The sequence below is a fragment of the Anopheles arabiensis genome, chromosome X (assembly GCF_016920715.1).
Source record: "Anopheles arabiensis isolate DONGOLA chromosome X, AaraD3, whole genome shotgun sequence".
NCBI classification, from domain to species: Eukaryota; Metazoa; Arthropoda; class Insecta; order Diptera; family Culicidae; genus Anopheles; species Anopheles arabiensis.
In genome coordinates, this window is record NC_053519.1 from 19,412,360 (window position 1) to 19,425,391 (window position 13,032).

The following is a 13,032-nucleotide window of genomic DNA, read 5'->3' on the forward strand; positions in this document are numbered from 1 at the left end:
TCGTTTTGGATTCTGTATTTGTTTTGGGGTTTAATTCATTTAACAGACTTATAAAGTTCAGTGCAGGAGGTCGTTTCAAAGCGTTGGGATAACTAAACAAATACGGTGGGGTTTTTTCAATAGACCAACAAAAAAAAAAGCAAATAGTGACCAATGTCACCAATGTCCGAGCATCGCAATACTAAAGGTTAATTTGCCCTTGTTGGGGCTTTTTCTACAATTCATTTTGAAATTAGAGATCTTGTCTAATAGACGAACAAAGCATGAAATAATAATGTACGATTATAAATGCAAGGAGATGAACGCTGGCAGTTGCAATAAATGAAATATAAATTAAATACGTAAACTTTGCCTTGGTAAAGCGACGGTCGCATTCGGCGGAACCGAAGCGAACTATTTGAAACTCGTTGACTCGTTCGTAAATTCTTCGGGTTGGCCCCTCTGGCTGAATGTTTTTCCTTTTTTTTCTTGCTGCCGCGTAAGGAACTATAATCTTGGGTCGTTAGGGCCCGCATTGAAATCTTGCAATAAATTAAATTCATGAAATAAACGGCGTCGAATGGAAATTTCAACAATTATTGTATGAATTTTCAACTCAATCCTGGCTCCCAGCGCACAAGTATAAGTGTCCTGCTCTGTGTTTGAGTGTTCTGTTTGTACTTTCTCGGCGTGTTCTCGAGAGACACGCTCAAACTCGAACAGCTTAATTCATTCAACGAGTTCAATATAACGCGAGCCATACTCAAAAACCCCATTTGGATGATCATCATTGACCAAAAAACGAACAAAAGACCTTAACAATGCATTAAAGTGAAGCTGCGGACAACAACAAAATATATCCTGGCGAAAATACCGTACCGGCGGTGACGAATGAGCGATGATTGAAACAGGAACGGACCGTATGGTAAACGATGGATCGTCAAATCTAAAAAAAAAAACAAAAAGGTTGAGAAAACCCGTAGTTACTAAAACAGCCACCTGTTGCGCGGTGCAAAATCGTTAGCTCACTTTGGCGTCCTCAGCCTCACTGCTCTTCCCAGAGCAGCTCCTGTTTTCCATTGGGAAGTACGCGCTTGCCGACCACGGCAAACATGGGGCGGGACGTTCTGTTGCGTGTTTGCACCGGTTCCCGGACGGCCGTCGGATCCCAGTAAACGCCACTGACCATGCAGGAGCTGTTACTGGTGCTAGAGTAGTAGCCACCACTACCGCCACCACCCGCCGCCCCCGTCCGGCCTGGGTTCTGCTCTTCCGCAGTTCCGTTCGAGCCGTTCAGCTCGCCGGCCAAGATGGCGGTGTCCGAGTTGCGGCGCCGCTTGTGGCGCTTCGTGTCGCTGTAGTTTTTGCTGGCCAGCGCCACCAGCCGCCCGGACGAACGGCGCCCGCTCGCCATCGGTTTGTGGTCCTCCGTGGCGGAGGTGTCGGATGCCACGCTGCCACTGCCACCGCCGACGGCTCCAACCTGCTCGCTGCTGGTCGAGGAAGTGGAATACGTGTGGGAGCTGCGCGGACGGCGCCCGGAGACGGCACTGCCGCTGCTGGGCCCGGTCGTGCTGTGCGCGCTGTTATGTCGCTGCACGTTCTGCACCGACAGCTCGCTCAGCACGGAGTTTTCGTCGATTTTCTGCAGCTGGCCGCCGGTGGAAGCTCGGCGCGACAAGTGGGAAGCCGCTGCTGCCGGCGCTGCGCCCGCCCGCTTGTGCTGTGGAGACGAAGGGTGAGAATATGAGTGAAATCAGTAACACGTCCCTCAAAATGTTTTAGAATTGAAAAAAAAAATGTATGAGCCCCACCAAGAATTCACCCGACGTCAGCTGCCGCTTCATGGCCGGCCCTTGCCGGTGCCCGTCGACGGTGCGGCGCTTCACGGAACCTTTTCGCCCGCCTCGGATCCTTCCCAGCCCGTACGGTACCGGCGGTTCCAGCCGGTAGAAAGGATTGTTCGCACCGTCGAAGTTGGCCCGCGGCGGAAACAGCGACTCGAGTCGGTCGCGCATCGGCAACAGCACGGGAGCGATGAACCGAATGCCCCGCTGTTTGCGCTTCCGGGCACCGATCAACCGTGCACCGTTGGTGGCATTGAACGGCACCGCACCGGATGTTGGGGATGAGTTTGAGGCAAGCGATGCGTCCGGTACCCTCGCACCGGCGGTTGACAGGGGCTGTGACGCGCCAGTAGCAGCGACTGCGGTGCTGGCGACGGTGCCGGTGGACTTGGCGTCCGTGGCGTCGGGACTCGCGTGGAGAATCGCCGTGGGCGCGATCAGTTCGGCAAAGTTGATACGCGGATCCGCGAACGATGTCGGCCGCTCGGCGTAGTTTAAACCCAGCATCCGCTCCCTGGTTGCCGCATCCATGAAGAAGTTCTTCTCGTGGTTGCTGCAATGGAGAAAGCAAGCGGAACGTTAACGGTGCGGACCGAAGGACCAACACAGCACAGAGCAGAATCTTACGTGCGGGACAGAAAGCAAGGCACTTGCAAGCACGGGGGCAGCATTCGCAGCAGGTGCTCGGTGACGGTCTCCTCTGCGCCGAGCGGTATGGTCGTGGCCTTCATCGGCGGGGGCAGCGCTTTCCGCAGCGTCCACAGGTTGGCCGGCTGGGACACTTCCCGCCCGTTCAGGAACCGGTCCGTGTTGTACCGGAGCGTCAGCTGCAGCAGATCGATCCGCTCGCTCGTGGTTAGCTTCAGGGCCTGGTGGGGGTGGAAGATTGAAAGCAAAGTTTAAAGGGGAAACGTGCACGGCAAACGAGAAAGCATCACAACCCGTACCGATGCCGGCAGCTGTAGCGCGCGCAGATTGTCTTCGATGTACGGCACGATGGCGAGCCGCAGATCGTACAGCCGGCAGCCGTTCCGCATGATCAGATTGTACAGCGCGAGGTGCACGAGGTTCACCGTGCCCAGCTCGAACCGCCGGACGAATTCGTGCCCGTGGTTGCAGATCGAGCAGATGAACAGGTAGAACGTGTCGCCCAGCAGGATGGGAAACTGCAGGCTGCGCACGCACCGCCCGTGGAACCACTGTTCGCAGCGCCGGCACTGGATCATTTCGCGCGTCCACTCGCCGTCCGCACCGCAGTAGCAGTAGTGCCGTTCCGTGTTCACCCGATGCTCGCTGTCCCAGTGGAGGGCGTGCAGGCTGTACGGCAGCTGGCTGGCGCTGGTTAGCGGCGAAAACTCATCTGGAATGACGATCGAACGAAATGGAGGCACCGGATGCGCTGATGGCGCTTGGGATGCTGCTGCTAGGCTGCTGGGTGCGTGTTCGTTCGTAAGCGAAACACACTCTTCTTCCGGCTCCTTCTCCTCCACGTGATCCACGAACATCTCCTGTTGGTCCCGTTCGCCCGAGCATTTCCCATTCGCTGCTGGTCGCTCCGGCTCCTCCGGCTCTAAGTATTCCTCCAAAAACTCCTCCTGTGGCTTCTGGTCCACATGCTCTAACTGCTTCTCCCGTTTCGTCCGCTCTACCTGCTCCACGTGCTCCAGCCGCTGCTGCTCCGCCTTGTCGTGCCTTTCCTCCCGGCCCACCTGTACCGCCTGATCCACCGAGCGCGGGCAGGGCGGTTGGCTGGGGCTAGCCGTGTGCGGCTTCCGCATCCCGTTGCCGGCCATGCGCGTAATGCGCGACAGCTCGACCCGCACCGTGGTTTGGTCCTCGAACCGCACCAGACAGCTGCGCTTCGGCTCGAACTCGATGACGGTGCCGAGGTAATACTGATCGTTGTTCGAGATCCGCACCAGCACGTCCTCGCACGGTCTCAGGTGGTCAATCTCCACCGATTCCTCTTCCCGCGCATCACTGCTGCCGTCGCCGCTATCCGCACCGTTGCTTGTGCTGGTGGCGGAGACGATCTGGCACGCCTGTTCCACCTTCTTCGCCGTCGTGGAGGGATGGCAGGGCTTTACCGACGGCAGCGGCCGGACCGCATCTTTCCTCGCCAGAAGCGAAAACGCAGGAGGAGGCGAAGGAGAAGGAGGGACGACAGGAGAAGTATTGGCTGCTGCGGGTGACCTCTTACCCGTCCCGTTTGCTGCTGGCGCACAGACGTGCACATCACCTTCCTGCATCACGTCGTCCTCGTCCTCGTCCTCGTCGTCGTCGTCGTCCTCGTCGTCGTCGTCGTCGTCGTTGTCGCACGCTTTCAGCAGCTTGTCCAGCTCGCCGAGCTTGTGCCGCAGGTTGTGCGTGAGCGCCCGCTTGGCGCTCTGGTACTCGTGCGGCCGGCCAGGGTAGCGACGCTTCTTGTTGATGCTGATCTTCAGGTTGTTCGTCGGCGTCAGGATGGTGATGGAACCACCGCCACCGGCCGCTCGGGGCCGATCGTGGATGATGATGTGCCGCGACTCACCCGATCCGGGGCTACCACCTGCTCCAACTCCAACTCCAACGCCTCCGCCGCCGCCGCCACTACCACCAGCACCACCGACACTACCACCGCTCTCGCCGTTCCGGGCTAGACGTTCCTCGCCGGGGCTTCGGGACGCATTCGGCTGGTTGGCCGTCGCACCGCCGCCGGTCGAACTGCGGGCCGGACCACCACCGTCCGCCTGGATTAGCACCACCGAATCACCATTGTCGTACCGCACTTCGACCGGGGAGCCAAGCATGCTGCTACTGCTGCTGGGGCGGTCCGGCAGCCACCAGGGCTCGAACTGTGTCTGGCAGGATGATCACGTTGCAACCGAGCCGACCATCCGAGCGTGGACACAACCTAGGCCCGCCGGATAAAATGGGCGCACGGCAACAGGAAAGGGGAGAAAGAAGAGAAAAAGGAACCGCTGGCTTTTAAACCACTGCTGATTCAATTGTTTTCTACCATTAACGGTCCCGCTCACTATCTCTGTCTCTGTCTATTTCTCGCTCTAAAATGTTCCCCCATTCTACACCAACCTGCGCGCACACACATTTCAGATGTACGTTTGCATGTGTGTGCGTGCGTTTGTGTGCGTGTGGATTTTTGTCTGAATAGGTGCGTTCTGTCGGACCGCAGCAAGAATGGCCGCTCGTCTTACCTGCGCCCGTTCGGCCGTAGCGTGGCGTGCCGGGGCCACTGCACACGCTGAAAGCAAACAGCTGCACGAACACACAGATTCACTGTCCCTTTTTCATCGAACGGCCCCCTCGCGAGGTTGTCTTCCCAGCAGTCAAAACAAAAAAAAACAACAACCCAAAGCAAATTCACAGTACCGCACACGTTCTAGCGGGGTTTTGCTTGCGTTCGGCATGCGCACGCCACACGTCCGTACCTGGCTAGACGGTCTTCACGATTGCTGCTGGTGCCGCTGCTGCTGCTGCTGTTTGCCTGTACAAGGGCTGGAAAATTTGGTTACATTTTGCAGCTACAGCTGTCAGTCGAGCGCACTGACAGCGGCTGGTACGTGTGCCTGTGCTCAGCAGCGGGTGCAGGCGGCTTGCGAGCGCTTCCCGTCCTTTCGACTGCGAACAGACAGCTCCGACCGGTAGGCGGGAAAAACATGACAAACTCAAACGGGACGGTGGATTTTATTTGTCAACGAAAGAGAGATACAGGAAGACATAAAAAATAGATAGAGAGAGCCAGATATGCTGAAGCATTGTATAACATAAAAAATCCATATTTTCATCGAACGATGAGCAATCCGAAGCTTGATCGATCGCGAAAACTATTTTTTCTATTCAATGAATGTTACATGGTATAAAAAAAAGAATGATACATTTCATCACATAACTCCGTTCGAGCTCTTCTTAAAATTGCTCGAAAAAGGATTTCACGCCAAGTTCGAGGCAAACTGTGGAACAGCCATAGAAACAATTGCTCATTTGCGATTTTCTTTTACAATATTTCGTGCCGTACATCTGCCATCCTGGTCCCACCATATGTTTATGTTTACATAGGTCGACTGCTCGAACGATTCGTTCCATGATTTGACAGTCGTTGTTCTAACTGCTCGAACTTTGTTCTATACAATTTAAATCGTCCGTTATGTTCTAAAGATTAACTCTTAAGTTAACAACCGGAATTCCGGGTATTTTTTACACTTTTAACTGAACTAACTTTTGATTAATTGCCTGTGTTTGACCTGTTGCCTTATCAGTAGCCTTCCTTTTGATTTCCAATTTTTTGGTTTAGACATTATATCAAAAATAACCAAATCGGCCATAACCCACTGTACTCTCAAGCGCCACAGATTAAGCTTAAACGACTGGAAAATCATAGAAAAAATGCAAGCTCCATTGCTTCACTGGTTTGCTTAATAGATGACGTATTATAACTCATCATTATATTGCTGTCATTTTCTTGAAATGTGTTTCGACAAGCTTAATCTAATCATGACCTACATAGCCTTCTAACTTTCCGAGCAAAAATCTATATGAATGGTCGTGTGGTCAGATACGTGGGTATCAACACCAACGACCATTACTCAAATCTCACTTGCTACAGTGGTGGTGGTTTCCATTGGAGTTTAGTATTTAAACAATCGTATCGCCGTTCTAGTTCTAGCGATGCATAACTTCAACGCGAAACCATACAACAGTACAGAGGAAATAAGAAAGCTCTCCTCCAAGCGATGAAGCTCTCAACTGGTAGGGGTATCCCACAAACAGATAGCGCCACCAGCTTTTTTGCTATTTTTAGAATGCATGAGTCGTTTGCCGTCTGCTAAACGAAGTCTTTCTATATTCCGTTTAGGTAGAGAGCTTGAGTCGTTTAGAAGCCGTCTAGTGGTCGTTTAGAGAGTTTGTAGAACTTGGGTGGTCATTATGCTGAACAGGATTTTAACACATCGGTTACTTTAACTCATTCATTTACATCACTGCATAACTTTGGCAATATTATTAGCAAGGACTGTGTAGGAACGAGGTCAAGTAATGTAGAACGATTTGACAAGTAGCCAAAAGTTCGTTACAGCAGTTTCACATCTGAAAACCCAAATTTTAGATTCAAATCGTAATTGAATTGAAAATTATTAGGCCGCAAATACACGACGCGCGTTTCCGCGGGCGCGTTCAAACGCGTATAACAGTTCCGCAGAGATATCCAGCTGAGCATCTCTGCGTTTCCGCGGTAGCGCGTTCGAATGACATTTCATTTCTACACACTTAAATTTTTTTGCCGAATCTCGGTTAATTTTTACCGAGATCTGCACAACTGAGATCTCGGCAAAGATCTCGGTTAAATTTCTGTTGCCGAAATCTCGGTTAAAAATGCAATTGACATTTTGTTTTGACGTTTACGTCTAACCGAGATTTTCGGTTAGAGCAATCCGAGATTTCAGCTAATTATAAAAACAATCTTGTTTTTTTTAATTTTAGTTGTTTTATTTGGATAAAAAGTTAGTTTGAGTTATAAAAACAAACACAATTATTTATTGAGCCATAGCCATAGCAGCCTGAGCCCATGCTGATTGCCGGTGAACTTTTTTTTCAGCATGATGCCACCATCGTATCTGTAGTTGGACGGCAGGAAGTCACCCCCCCCATTATGAGAGTTGTGGTGGGATGGGAAGCGCAGGGACGGGCGCCGGTACAACACCAGATGGTGTTCAGCGTTTGGATGTAGTAAAGGTGCAGGAAGATGGGCCGGGCATGGAGCGGGCACCGGTACAGACACGGTTCTGTAAAGCGGGCAGAGTGAAACAAGCCTGAGTGAACCCTGATTAGAATTCACGTGGTCGAGTATTTGGATATTTACCTCGTGAAGTTAACTGGAAATGAAACCTGGAAGTCCGAACGGGGCGGCAAAGTTTGGTCCAATCGGACTAGCATCCGGTAATCCTTGGATAAGGACTGCTTCGAGCAACTATCTTACGTGCGTTGACAGAGCTTCCTAGCCCACCCGTGTCCGATCGTACGCTACTGATCTGTCTCTTCACGCTGGGTATCATATTTTCATTTATTTTTCACACTATTAATTTTATAACACAAAATCACTCCGAAAGGTTTCTGCATCGACAAAATGATGAATGACAGATAGAAAACCGAGCCTCGGCTAACTCAAATAGCATAGCCGAAATTTCGGTTATTTTGACGGATGACCTCGGTGACAGCAGTTTTAACGTACGTAATCGGTATGTTGTGTTGCCGAGTTTCGGTTAAAATATTTTTTTAACTGATATTTCAGTTTTAAATGGTACTGATTATCGGCAATGGGAAATTTTCAACTGACATATCAGCAAGAATCGAAAGAGCCGACGAATGTCGGCAGTTTTTTTAACCGAGATCGTGAAATATTTTTAAGTGTGTATGACTGGATTGTTATACGCGTTTCCGCGGGCGCGGAAACGCGCGTCGTGTATTTGCGGCCTTACTTAGTTCTGTAAGGCTGGAAATAGACGAACCGACATCGTCGCGGTACTGCGAAATTCGCGCCTTGTTTATAACAGTTGTAGAACAGTTGGGGTGTCAAATCTTCCGCGCCTCCGATCGTGCCTGCTGTTTCGCAGAGATACCCAACTTCGGTATTCCTGAGATTTTCGCGGTAGCGCGAACCGATTGTTTTCACTTTTTCTGGTGAATTCGTTTGAAAAAACGTGTAGGGAAAAGAGTTTTGTATTTTATTTTGCATAAACTATGTGAAATAACCAATTTGATTCGAAAATTGATAAACATTATTTCTTCTTGGTACATTCAATCGTCACCAGACCTCTGATGGTTCCATACACGAACCGCGATTATCTCGCCTATCTGTCAGATTTTATAACAGAATTGACAGCTCAAGTCATACGCGATTTTCGCGGTACCGCGATGATCTCGGTTCGTCTATTTCCAGCCTAACAGAATTGACAGCTCAAGTCATACGCGATTTTCGCGGTACCGCGACGATCTCGGTTCGTCTATTTCCAGCCTGACATTCAGATTATCGCACAGTTGTCGCGGTGATGGTCATATTTCGATCCGGTATATTGGGCACTATGGTCTAATCAGGGGTCAAATCTCCAGGATATTACAGTTCATAAATTTTACAGGAAAAGCATGTCCCTACGGACAAAGAGCGGGTAATTTTTATCATGGTGTGCGAAAAAACCTAGTATCAAGCCGATGGAAGATTTCGTAGGCTTAAAAAAGGGGAGAAAATCGGTACCACGGTTCTCTCCCGCTCCCATACGAAACACACGGTGCGCTCTTTCGGTTTCCGAGGATCTTTGAAAAGAACCTCGGAAACCGAAACCCGACAGACAAAGAGAACGAAATTTTCAGGCGAGGGGTAGGTAGAAACACGCGGTGGGGGTCCGGCCCAAGCTCAGATCCGAAGTCCGTTGTTTTGGGCTGAGAATAAAAAATGGCGGATGGAGCGCTACCACGGAGAGAATGCGCTCTCTTGTTTGCCTTTAAAATACACGAGGCGCTCTCGCTGTAAAGAACGCTCGCTCGCGCTGTTTCATCATACCCCTACTAGCAATGAGAATGAAAAAGTGTGCGACTTTCAGGCGAGGGGCATGTAGAAGCATGGGGAGACGGTTGGAAATTCGCGGAATTGCTCGGAGGCGCGAGCGTGTTTTGGTTTCTACACAGTTTTTGCACTCACACAATTACACATGTGTGAATGTGTGCGTTCACTTTCAGCCTGCGTGCTCAGTTTGGTTTTCTCGCAGCGGCATGCGGGTATCGGTGTCTCGCTCGCACTAGTGCAGCGAGTGTTCCTCTGTGCGCTCCCCTTCTTGCCACCACACGAAATCGTCAGTTCAGCTCAAGCGTTCGTCGTGAAAGGCTGCGCGCGTGTTAGCCTAAGTCCCGGGCGATCGAAGTTTCGCTAAGTGTTGAAGTGTTGTGCACATTGAAATGAAGCTGCGCTTATTTTTTATCATCATTTATCATCATCATTTATTAAATGTGTGATGTGCGTTGCTTCATTTTAATATTTGTTTGCTGTATTGAACATCAACAACGGTATCCATGCAGTTAGGCGACTATTTTAAATACGACGATTTTTTTTATATAAATAATGTGTGTGATTTTGTGGCAAGATTGTGTGAAGCTATGTGTGAAAATGCCCCTTTATTTGCAATAAAAGTGATAAAATATAAACCAAGTTTGATGTGTTCAAGTTTTTGTTTTGATTCGGGTGCACCAAGTCCGAATGAAGGGAAGCGTACAGCGCGCTACGAAATAAACGAGCGGGAGGGGGTGTCAGTCCAGCGCAGCGCAATTCGCTGGAATCAAGTGGGAGGGGGTACCAGTTCAGCGCAGCGCAAGCCGAAAGAAACGGTAAGGAAGGGGTATGAGGAAAATACGATGAAACAGCGCGAGCGAGCGTTCTTTACAGCGAGAGCGCCTCGTGTATTTTAAAGGCAAGCAAGAGAGCGCATTCTCTCCGTGGTAGCGCTCCATCCGCCATTTTTAATTCTCAGCCCAAAAGAACGGACTTCGGATCCGTGCTTGGGCCGAACCCCCACCGCGTGTTTCTACCTACCCCTCGCCTGAAAATTTCATTCTCTTTGTCTGTCGGGACCCCTTCCTCCCAAGACAGTCAACACGCTCGAAAGTAGCAAGGAAAGTATAAAATAAGTAGCCTTCTACTTCCCGTTCTACTTTTGTTGCTTAAAATCAGAAGAATGTAGAAACATGTGGGTTCCAGGAAAGAGCAAAAAAAATGAGTTCTCGCGTGTACACCACACACATACGCACGCGACGACTCACTCACGCTTACGTTCTTGTTCTACGCCCCTCCCCCTTCTCACTCGCCCCACAGATCTATTTTTAGAACATCACTCACTTCCATCGACGGCGGTCGATGTGACGATGTGTGTCGTCGCGTGTGTGTTGTTGATTTGGTCAGAAAAACTTTTTTCTTCAGATCAAATCTCTGACTTGGAGCGTCGGCGTTCCGATTGAAACATCGCGACTTTGAACAGTGCGCGCGGTTAAAACTACCTTTTGCAGCTTTTGTACCTTTTTGCGTTGTACGTAGCGTGCGCGCCAAAATTTTAAGAGTGCGCGGAGAGTGAATGTGGTTTTTGGGGGTGGGGGAATGAGATACAGAGACAAATTTCGCTGCAAATTAAGGCTGGAAATAGACGAACCGAGATCATCGCGGTACCGCGAAAATCGCGTATGACTTGAGCTGTCAATTATCTCAGGTCCATAGTTTTATCCATTCATCGCGTTTTGGACGTTTGGATAGTTGCTCTCAGTGCTCTTTGCGATCTGGCCAAGAACGCTCGACGGAGAGAGTTGCTCTTTGATTTGATGGGCCGATTTGCTGCAAACAAAGCATCCAGGATCATTTTGAACCTGTTTCTCTCAGAACCTGCTTGGGAACGAATCGCACCTGGCAGGTTCGGAACGCAACGCACATCACTATTGGGAACCATATATAAAGGCGAAAGGCCATGAGAGTGACAAAATGCTGAAATTATTTTCAAAACGTGAGCTTTTGTCACTTTTTTGAGCTTTTGTCAATATTTTGTAACCTGGAGCAGCCAGGAAAAAAAGTTGACAAAAGTTGACAAAAAGTGACAAAATTTGACGTTCGTGAAAAAAACGTAAACAAACAGCTATTTGGCGCAGTTGTGACCCATTGCTATGATAATAATGTTAAAATGCATGATTCTAATTGATTTATGTACCTATTTCGTGCTTCTTAGACAAAATATCAATGATATTCAGATGTTGGAGCTTTTTGTCGCTCTTATGTTTATTTTTGGTGCGGCCACGAGAAAAGCTCTTTTTTGCAGTTGACAAGCAATTTTGACAAAGTTGAAGATTTTTTCAACACTTTTTCAGCTCCGTGGCCACGCGCTATAAGGCATGTAACCATACCTCACTCTCCACGGCAGAAGCAATAGCCCTGGTTATTGCAGCTGACGAAGGTCTACGCAGAGATAAACCCAACGTGATCTTCAGTGACAGTGCAAGTGTCCATCAAGCACTTGAATCTGGAACCATCCGCGACCCGAACAACCAACAACTCTGCAATATACCGAATTCACCCAAAGTGAATTATAGAATTCACATTCTGATGGATTCCTGGTGACACAGGTATTCAGGGAAACGAAATAGAAGGCCAACTAGCCAACGCAGGACGTAAAACCCCTAGCCTGTTGTCATAATACTCTTTTAACTGTCCGTCACATCTTAACCGAATGCCATGGTAAATTTGATCACAGCATTGACACCATCCTCTCACCAGACAGCGACTGCCAGCGTAAACTTTTAAAATTTCTTCGTATTACTTACCTTTATAAAGAACTCTAACCAAAATCACATTTGTAACAGACACCTTTAAAATGAAATCAACAGATAATAGCTTGTAGTAAACCGAGACTACCCGGTATAAGGTAATTTGCAAGCCACAAATGGCTTGCCATGAAGAAGGATAGATTTTAAGTATAGAATTAATTAAATTATTGATTTGAATTGGCGAATAAGAGCCGAATGAGGCCGAATGAGGCCAATTGGCTTAAAGTCTCTCAAAAGAAGCCAATCAAAATATCAAAGAAGGAGAAAAAATCGCTTCTCCAATGTAACGTAGAAGGCTGAAACTTACTTTTGTCGCAAAAACTGTCGCTTTGCGTGTTGTGGTGGTATAATTGATGGAAACTGATCTATTTAGATGTAAGATCAGTTTGTGTTTTCAGAATAAAAATTTCTATTCCTGATTCTTCTTCTTCTTCTTCTTTAGATCAACAACCGATGTCGGTCTGTTGAGGCCTGCTTGTACCCACTTGTGGAATTTGGCTTTCAGTGACTAATTGATTTCCCCCCATAGCAGGATAGTCAATCCTACGTATGGCGGCACGGTCTATTTGGGGCTTGAACCCATGATGGGCATGTTGTTAAGTCATATGAGTTGACGACTGTACTACGAGACCGGCCTAAACATTTTTTTTCCTCATTACACATTTATTAAGCAATACGGCAAAGCAGAGGCGGATTAAGGGTATCGGGGGTCTTACCTAGGCGGTAAGACAAGTTGAGGCCTCCTGTAAATGGTAAATGGTGTTCGGGGGAGGGGTTGGTAGCGGCACTAAACTTGCTGATGGGAGATTGAACAGTAAACTTGAAATGTAGTCGGGGGCCCCTACGATCACCAGTTACAGGCTCT

The 13,032-nt window shown here is 49.1% G+C and overlaps 1 protein-coding gene across 1 annotated transcript; it reads right to left on the bottom strand.

Annotated features, from left to right (window-relative positions):
- On the bottom strand, nt 1-5,301 carry LOC120906168. The gene is made up of 6 exons (XM_040317653.1): nt 5,021-5,301; nt 2,774-4,719; nt 2,454-2,695; nt 1,794-2,379; nt 1,009-1,702; nt 1-925 (listed from the first exon to the last, which is right to left on the bottom strand). Exons 2-5 carry the CDS (start codon nt 4,613-4,615, stop codon nt 1,025-1,027), a joined length of 3,348 nt encoding a protein of 1,115 aa, XP_040173587.1. The 5' UTR covers nt 4,616-4,719; nt 5,021-5,301; the 3' UTR covers nt 1-925; nt 1,009-1,024.
- Nucleotides 5,302-13,032: the final 7,731 nt, after the last annotated feature.

Excerpts from the sequence above, each read along its gene's own strand:
- LOC120906168 (XM_040317653.1), bottom strand. The coding sequence starts at position 4,615 with ATGCTTGGCTCCCCGGTCGAAGTGCGGTACGACAATGGTGATTCGGTG. Across the intron at positions 2,696-2,773 it reads CGCTACAGCTGCCGGCATCG|GCCCTGAAGCTAACCACGAG; the intron begins GTACGGGTTGTG and ends CACCCCCACCAG. Across the intron at positions 2,380-2,453 it reads CCTTGCTTTCTGTCCCGCAC|CAACCACGAGAAGAACTTCT; the intron begins GTAAGATTCTGC and ends TCTCCATTGCAG.